This window comes from Anser cygnoides, chromosome Z (assembly GCF_040182565.1).
Source record: "Anser cygnoides isolate HZ-2024a breed goose chromosome Z, Taihu_goose_T2T_genome, whole genome shotgun sequence".
In the NCBI taxonomy this organism is placed as follows: Eukaryota; Metazoa; Chordata; class Aves; order Anseriformes; family Anatidae; genus Anser; species Anser cygnoides.
In genome coordinates this window covers 59,012,415-59,021,731 of record NC_089912.1, presented here as the reverse complement: position 1 = coordinate 59,021,731, position 9,317 = coordinate 59,012,415, and the positions used below count along the sequence as shown (strand labels likewise).

At 44.5% G+C, this 9,317-nt stretch overlaps 1 protein-coding gene across 2 annotated transcripts in view; it reads left to right on the top strand.

The window, feature by feature from the left end:
* The first annotated feature begins 7,823 nt into the window (after nucleotides 1-7,823).
* The window catches only part of LOXHD1 (lipoxygenase homology PLAT domains 1), a 114,532-nt gene continuing 113,038 nt past the window's right edge, over nucleotides 7,824-9,317 (top strand). For both annotated transcript variants that reach the window (XM_048051463.2, XM_048051465.2), the window contains exons 1-2: nucleotides 7,824-7,898; nucleotides 8,705-8,889. In XM_048051463.2, coding sequence (XP_047907420.2) covers nucleotides 8,769-8,889 — 121 coding nt within the window. In that variant the 5' untranslated portion in view covers nucleotides 7,824-7,898; nucleotides 8,705-8,768. The remainder of the gene's footprint in view (nucleotides 7,899-8,704; nucleotides 8,890-9,317) is intronic.

The following is a 9,317-nucleotide window of genomic DNA, read 5'->3' as shown; positions in this document are numbered from 1 at the left end:
AGAGAAGGAAACTGAGGCAAGGAAGTAAAAGATGCTGTGGCCCCTTGGCAGGTCTGAGCTGGGAGCAGCAGCTCTGCTGGGGGAAGAGCTGCTAATGCCCAGACCTGCCTCCGAGTGCTTGGCAAAGCCATCAAAGCAGCTTCTGCTTTCCAGGGAGTTTTCTTGTGGTCAGCATTTACATAAAGAACCATTTAATTGGGTAAGTGCTCTTCTGCACGTGGCTATGGAAAGAATCCAAATGTTATCTTTCAAAACTAAAAACTTAAAAAACAAATAAATACTGCATGCCCTTTACAGAAGAAGTCAGGAGATCCCATAATAGATTTCTTAATCAGCCGTGACCTTAAATGAGTTAATGGTTCTACGAGTCATCTCAGCCTGCTCTTTCCTCCTGTACTCACCACTTTTTTGTGTGTGCGACAGAAATCAAGGATGCACAGGGATGGTTTTAGGTTGTGCTGAAGCAGTCTGAGCCTGTCCAGATCTGGGTAAACATTTTGGGCTTGGTCCCTGTTGCTGCAGAGAGAAGATGAATGAGCCGTTGGTAAGAAAGGATGAAAGGATGGGAAGCCAACCTTCTGCAGTTCAGGGCTCTTGAAACCAGCCCTGTAGGAGGTGCCCTTTAGAACTACAACTGTAATTTTCCACTGGGGGTTTCCCAAACATCAGCAACACTTCTGCATCTGAAAGCAAAGCCTCGTGCATCACAGTGATCAAGGAACAACAAGAGAAAAAAAGCTTCTCTGAACTTAGAAATTTCTGCAGATATGCTTAGCTGGTAGTCTTGTCTTCTAAATATTGAAGCAAAACATGAAATAGTCCACTTGCCCCCAAATTTATTATGCAGCTTTGTGAATATGGCAAAAGGATGGAATCTCATGCATCTTTCAACTAAATGTTTACATGATTTCACTTATGACATGACTGCAAATGCATGACATTTTTATAGGTGTTTCCATTTCCCATTGTATGATAGAAAGACAACATATCCTGCACTGACTAAAGATGGTACTACCCTTTCAGCTTCCAGTTAGAATAGGTTTTTCTTATTTCTTTTGTGATTGTGTGCTGGTAGTGAAATACATGACATTTCAGCTCTTTTTGTCATGTACAGTGAAAGGAAGACATGGCAAGCTGTTGAAATATCATGTGTTTTTATCATTTGCCAACAATAAGGTAACTGTGGAAAACAGACACAAATCTTCATAATGAACTGTTGAAGGAACATCACCTCTGGAAGTGGCAGCACCCAAATTATGTCCAACAAGATGTATTTATTTAGGCCAGGAGGTTGAGCCAAGTAATTTTTGGGTCTGGGGGGGGGGGTGGGGGGTGGGGCTGGAATAATTCCTTGTATTTGTTCTCTCTGAGTTGGGAATGGCAGCATCTCTGTAAGTGGTCCCCATTGGTGTCTGAGGTGGTGGCTGGGTGCTGGCCCCAGCTGCACTCAGCAAAAAATCCAGCTCACAAAGCTCTCCAGATTCCCACCTGCCATCCTGCACCAGCTACAGCTCAGCCAGAGGCTAAAAGCATTGTTGAATTTAGGCTTCTTTTCACGAGCTCCATCACCAGTTTGAGTGAACACCAAGGCAGCTGTACTTGCATTGCTTGGTGGCATTTCGGCAGCCCCTGTGGCCATTCCTACAGCTATGAGCTGCTTCTCTGTGGTCCAACACAACATCAACCAGCAGTGCTGATCCTCCCCAGCATTTTGTTTCTTCTTGCTTGTGTGCTCTCTGCCACTTTGGTGTTAAGAAGGGATAGGACTGATCACAAAACTCAGCCAGTCACAGTGTTCAGCAGCAAATTTATGTGTGTTTAATGTAAAGGAATTCACTTTTCAGTGACAGGTTTACACTTTGTGCATGTGGCAACTGTGATAAATACTCATGATCCCCTGCCACCTTAAAAAAAAAAATAGCAGCTCTGGCACTGAAAGAAAGATGAAATAAATGCTAAGTGACAGCTGGCTTCTTGCAGTGCCACTGAATTTGAGAACCGTGCAGTAGATTTATTTATTTATTTATTTGATTCCCCATGCTGAATACCTTAAACTGGTCATCCCTTCTACCAAGTCTTGAGTTACTGTACAGAGCTTTTCGCTTTGCCAGTTCCCAATGCCAGTAAGTACAGATGAATTGCAGAGTATCTATGTGGCGGTCTTAAGAGCATGTTCATCTTTGTAGCCCTACTGCGACTGAGCTGTACCAAGTTGCAGAAGGTCTGATTTAGTAGTTTAACAGCTCTGGAGTAAATGAACAAATACTCTCAATAAAATACTCTCAATAATAAAAGCTGTAAGTTGGAAAGTATTAGAAAGTTGGCATGGAAAGAGCTGTCCAGCTAGAAAGCAAAAGAACAGGTTTCCTATGAACCACAAGAACAGTGGTTCAATACCTCTTGCATAGCTGCAGAAGCACTTCAGAAATGAGTTGCAATACTTTTAATGGCACAGGATATTTCCTGTGTTAAAGCTGTGTATGTATCTAACCTCCCTCTAATATACGCTTCTACAAATCTGCAACACTTAACATTGCACTCTGAAGACTGGGGCAGAGTGACCTGACAGCACGCTTTGGAGTCTAAATTTGCTTCTAAAAAAGAAACCAAGAGGGAGATTTGTTCCCTCTCTCACCCAGTCACACTGCCTCTAGCCTGCATCGAGCATTTCATGGACAAAACCACCTGGGAGGGCGCTTAGTGATGTTGAACAACCTGAAGATTAAAGCCTGTAGGATTGGCGTACGTATAGATATAATCCGCGTTCAACAAGACAAGTGGCAACCGGTAGTACCAGCTACAGGCAGGTCAGGACTTACAGGGAGGAACAGGAATTTACTCAGTTGTTTCAGGGAGTTCAGGTGCTTGATCAGGTCCCTGTTGGCCAAGTGTCAGCATCAACTACTGTAAAACCTGTCTGGTTTTCTCCATGAGATGAACGTAAGATGCCTTCCTGGAACAAACCCAACATTTTTGTCCAGTGCAAAATCCTGTCCCCACCCCAACACACAGTGGGTTTTGTCCTCAACAAAAGCATGGAAGAACTTTTTCACGTACAATACATTAACCTCAGCCTTAAAAATGTCTAAGCCTATTCTTATTAAAATTTTGCAGAATATTTCCCCAGGGACTGAGACGGAAACTTTCAGCAGAGAAAAATTTGCCCCCAAATCTGCTGAAGCAGATGCAAATCAAAGTGTACTTCAATATTGGGAAATGCTGAGTGAGCTTTGCAACATTATAGATGGTCCTATCTGCTTTGTATACAGTTTGTCTAGAAAATAACAGACTGTGTAGATAACAAAGACATTCTGTATAGCTGAGATTATCTAAATTAAATACAACTTTTGTTTTCTCTGCAAACCATGCCACTGAACACGAAAAACTGACATTAAATTATTGTTGCTCCTTGTGATGTAAAGTGAAGGAGCTATTCAATGAGTGTTATTAAGGCTACTGAAATCCGTTCTGTGAATGCTTATGGATAGGACAAGGGCCATTTCAGTGTGCCCTATGGCACTTTGTAAAGTTTCAGGGTAAGCTCAGACATGGGCTCTCATGGTGTTGGGCTGGTGTTTGGCTCCTGAGTGTCATCAGTGTTCCACAGTAATTTATCTCATTCAATTAAATCTCCTCAGGTGGGACTGTTTTTTCATTATGTGGTAATTCTTCTGTGCTTCTTTAAGCAGAATTTCTTCTGCTGGTCAGGTTATTTGTAGAAAAAAAAAGGAAAATCATGTCCTCTGTATGGAGACATTTGCAGTCGCTGTTCTTTTCAGCTGGTTTCTTTTCCATCTGGAGTATTTTTAGATGCATGCTGCCTTATGCGGTATTTCCAGCCGCTCGCTGACTGATGTTGTCAGCTTCATGACAACAGTCTTGGCAAAATATTTGCAGTCCAAACTCTCTGGAGTATTCGCTCACTCCAAGAAGGAGGTTAATGATGCTGCTATCGGAGCTCTGCGTTAAGGGTAAATATGGTTTGAACATATGTTTTTCTTCAGCAAGGCTGTCCATAAGTCCATCCAGGCAGTGTCCTCTCTCTAGCAGTGATCGACAGTGGCTGCATAAGGAGAAATAGAATAAGGTAAACACGTTGTAGGCGTTTTCCCAATATCTTCTTGCATCTTCTGGCAAGCTGCATTCTCCATCAGAGCCTGATAACCCAGAGATGCCCAGCCTACAAGATATATAGAAAGAGGATGACCAAAGCTGTTGTTTCGGGCCAGGAAAACCAACAGGGACAGAAGAATACTCATTTCTGCCACCTGCATGTGTAGAAACTGTATTGCCCACCTCTGGTCCATGAGAAATGTTCCTCCTGTGAGATTACAGGTGAACCAAACATTATGTTTCCATGGCAGGTGACATGCTGTAGGATGGTTTTCCCTGAGTGACTTTCTGAGATCTTCTCCTGCTGCTCTGCTCCCTGCTGCTGCTGGTAAACGTCAGTGGCAGGAGCAGGCGGACCCGCAGGGAGATGCTTTTGGGAGCTGGCTCTTCCCCATGTTTTAATGGAGCGTCTCTACAATTTTGTTTGAACAAACATCCATGGCAGAGCACTTTGTGCTTCTGGGCCTCCATGGTCTCCATGGGCTTTTGCAGGAGGTTCTGGGCGTACAGAGTGCCATCAGATAAAACACTGAGCATAAAGGCAATGTAAATTGTCATTAACGCAGTGGTTTGGAGCTGTTGGTTCAGGTTGCTGCGTTGCTGCTAAAGGTTATGGTTTTTATTTTTATGCCTCTGCTATGATCAGTACTCAGGTTTTCCCTCTGTTCCTCTGAGCCCACCTCTGGAAAGAGTTTGGTTAGCTGGTCAGAGGTGAAGATTATTTTCTACAAATAGTAGTTTCTCTTTGTCAGCACACCAAGTAGCAATGAAACTCTCATGGCACTGGCTCTGTCCTCTGCACTGGCGGCCTACAGAGGAGATCCATGCAGAGATTTATAAATACCACGCCTGAGCATGCACCAGGTCTTGTGGTGTGTTTTAGCACTGTGAATTACCCAGGCAGGGGACAGAGTGCTCTAAATCCTTGTTTGTACATTTGCAGTGCTGTGAGTAGTGAGTGCAACCTGCAGGCAGTCATTCAATCAAATTAATCTGAAAATGGCTTCAGATACCAAATATACTGAGCATTTCATGCACTAATATCTAGTGAGCTTCTTTAGATGTTTTTTACATTGCATGTGGGTAAAACACTACAGCAGATTATAAAAAAAAAATAGAGCTGCTAAAGTCAATTATATATGTTAAAAAAAAAAAAAAACAGTGATTGAAACATATTTCTGAAGTCACCCTGGCCTGAATTCCCATCCAATTGTTAGAGTGAAATTCTTCCAAGCTCTAGAGTAAGCCTTTGTTTATGGCAATCCATGCCCAAGCCCTGGGTTTGAACCCAGTGAAGCCTGAACATTGGGGATTTAGTGCTACCATTTCCAAGTCAGATTTTTCTCAGCTTTATTTGCCACCAGAGCTATGCAACCCAGTGTGCTGCACTGTTTGGCGTAACAAGTTCCTGATGGCAATCAGGCTGTGTATTTCTCAGCCCAGCCTGGACCAGCCTCTGACGTGGCCCAGCTGAAACTTCTCTTTCTCCCCCTTCTTTTTGGATAAAATTCACTATAAGCCATTCACTCTTAAGCAGCTCAGACTCTTCCTACCCATTGACAGCAGGAATTTGCCTCAAGAAGCATCTGCTGGAGCATCTTTTCGCTGGGCACTGTGGAGCCGTGCTCCACCTTTTCTCCATTAGACCAGCAGCCGCCAGGACTGGCACATGATGAGCTTTGGACTAATTAGTCTCACTTACTACTTCTGAGCCATCTCCACAGCTCCATATGCTGTCTGCAGCGCCGCATCGATCTCTGTTGAGAAGCCACTGTCATTGCAGCGCTTGCTCAAGCCTGGCAAACTAATTGCCTAGCGCTTGCTGGCTGTTTTCCCTCTGACAGCCAGGCTAGGGGAAGCTGGGCTGGATCTCTTGTCTGCAAGGCAAGGTTAACCAGTTTAGCCTTTTCATGTAGCAGCGATGGTCCTAGCACAGTGCCTGGGACAGCAGGACGGAAGAGGAGAACACGTGAAATAACCTTTAAACAAAGCCGCGTGCACATCCTTTAATGATGCGGAGAAGAGTGCTGAGCAAAACCAAAGCCCGTTGCTTGGGTTATTAATATTCATTAACTTCCCAAGTACAAGCTGCTTGTCACTGCGGCTTTATGCTGCTGAAGCACGGCAGTTTCTTGTTCCTTTTAATATGACTTCTGGATTTTGCTGTGTTTAATCATCTGCAGCAATGCTTAGGACGGGTTGCCCAGGGAGGTGGTGGCACCACCGTCCCTGGGGGTGTTCAAGGAAATGTTGGATGTGGTGCTTAGGGACATGGTTCAGTGGGTGACATTGGTGGTAGGGTGATGGTTGGACCAGATGATCTTGGAGGGCTTTTCCAACCTTAATGATTCTAGGATTAGCAGACAGGTGAAATCGAGGCCGGTCAGGGAGGGCAGATGGGAGAGGCTGTGTCTTGAGAGCAAGGGCGGGTTTTGCCTTGACGTTATTCACAGTGGAAAGTATGAGCTCCAAATGGTGGAGGTGCTGGCCAACGATCACACCACAGGCTGGAGGCAGAACTGGGAATTAAATTCTACATCTCTTGACCTGGGCCAGTGTACTTCATTTTGCCTTCTGCTTGCACCTGTGAAGTACTAACTGCACACTTCCCCCAAACAAAACAAACAAGCAAAAAAAGGAACGGCTCCCTGTCCTATAGACGTTTGGCTTTAAATGAGATACAGACTGCAGGAGAAAGATGCAAAGGACGTTTCAGTGGCTGTTACAAAATCACTGGGAGATGGGAGCAGAAAGAAACCCTTGGGACAGGCAGATGCTTTTGTCTCTGGCTGAGCTCTGGGCAGGCCCGCAGGGAGTGTGCTGGGATGTGGAGCACCTTTGGGATGTGGAGCACCTTCAAACCATGGAGCTCCTTTTCTGTCACCCAGAGTGGATCTGCTCAATGCCCGGGGACTAAGATGGCAGGAGAGAACACCTCTGGGAGTGGGAAACAGAGATGAGAAGCATACTGAGGGCTGTAACGCAACTAACGTGGGTGTGCACGGGTCTAGATTCACCAGTCTTCCACCTGGTTCAGTCAACAGGGGCTGGTCAATAAAAGTGAAATGAAGCTTCTGCTTGACCCCTCCAAATGAGGGGGGCAGCCACCCCCGAGGGCAGCAGCTGGAAACATCCTTTAGTTTTTGTTGTTGCCTTTGTGTTTTAGTAACCGATGTTTGGGTTGGTGGAGTTGAGCAACCACATAAGAGGTATTACCAAAAAGCTGGAGCTCTTAAAGAGTTGGAGCTCTTAAAACAAGTTTGGCCTCCTTAGTGCTGCCTTGATATATCTTCACCAGAAATTATTTTCAGACATCTCTGAAAACCACTTGCCAGCATGAAAGTCTTACAGTCTCCCCTAGCTCTTACCTGTACAGGGATTTAATTGAGGATTTTTAAAACGTCTGCCATGTTTTACTCTTGGAGGCGATATGGAATGTGATCCAAGGCTTGCATCTACTTGGGCCAGCATTGCATTTCCCCCAAAGCTCTGGTCTCAGCTTCTGAGAGGATGCTTAGAGTTCGAGAAGGAAAAGGTCTGTTAAACGTCAGCATGTAGAGCTATCTGAAACTTACCGTGGCAAAGAGGACATTGAAAATTAGGTCTGTCCAGTGTTAGAAATGACGCTTCGTCCTGAAACCCCAAAGCGGGCTGGCTGGCAAGGTTATTTTCTTACCATAGCTTTTGTTGCGTGTGTATTACAGGAGCAGCACCGCCTTTGAGAGGAGCAAAACAGATGTGTTCCGAGTGAAAACCAACAATGTTGGACAAATAAAGAAAATAAGGTAACCGCATAACACTGCCACCAGACGACGTGCTCTGTGAGGTGCTAATCGAATGACAGGCTGCAGGGGTTTTAGTCTTGCCATGTTTTATTCATTATTTGTTAACACGCTCCCATCAAGGTGAAGTTAAGGGGTGGTAAAAGCTTGTTTACTGCCTAAGATTTGAACTGAAGCATGAAATCACCTACGGTATTGCTTATAACTATCCACACTCCCCATCAAGAATTGTATTGCTGTCATACACAATCACAGAGGAAAGGATTTAAGGCTGTTTTTATATTCTGATGGAGTTAAATTGGGTTTGTTGTTCCATTCTGCTGAATTAGTGTAATGTGAATGATAATTATTATGTTTAACCACCATCTGACTGACCTATATAAAATTAAAAATCAGGAAGGAGTGCAAAGAAAGCTGGTAAGACTGGAAGAGGTGGATAAAGCAAAGAAAAAAGAAAAGATCCAATGTAGGGGGTAGAGTCACATATATTTTTGAAATGCAGTAGAAGGTGAATAAATGCATATGCTGAATGAACACGCAGGTGTGCATATGTGTGCATTCCTTAGCAGACAGTAGCATACCTGACATCTTCACACGAATACATACGGAAGGTTGTTATTTGCAAAATATCCCATAGAAGCCCTTAATCCTGTGAAACACTTTGGACAGCCAGGTATAAGAAGGCATTTTGTGTACAGTTACCCTAGCCTTGTCTAGTATTAAATATTCCCCAAAATTATAGTGCTGGTGTCCAACCTGAATGAAAATATAAAATCCAGGCCCTCACACGCTGGTTGTTGTTCCTCCAGGATTGAGCACGATAACACCGGACTGAATGCAGGCTGGTTCCTGGACCGTGTGATCGTGACCGACATGAACAGACCTCACCTCCGGTTTTACTTCCCCTGCAACAACTGGCTGAGCAAGGAGGATGGGGACGGGCTCTATGTCAGAGACCTCATCGGCAGCCTGAATCCCATGGATGTGCCCAAAAGTAAGCGTTTCCGACGGGCTTGGCTTCCTGGTGCCTTGTCAGAAAGGACAAGGTTGCTTTCAGATTACTTCAGCCATACAAAAAGTAATCGCTTGGTGTAAGCTAATTTAAGTTTTTGTTACAGTCAGTGGAGAGGGAAATAGGAAGATGCAAGATGCCTCCAGAGGGTAATTCCTTTTTCCAAAATTACACCTGACATCTCAGGGTAGGTTAAATCACTATTTGGAGAAGCTCCACTTGTTGGTTGAGTGCAGGAGAATACATGATGACTGCTTGAAATTAGATTAAATGTCTGCAGAGGGATGCATGGCATCCCACCCCAGAAGATGTAGCTGGCATGGTGTGTGTTATCAGAAGAGGCACTGTGGTTACATCCTTTGCGCGAGGTTCAGTGTTTCCAGGCTCTGGTGATGACCTGCCAGAAATTT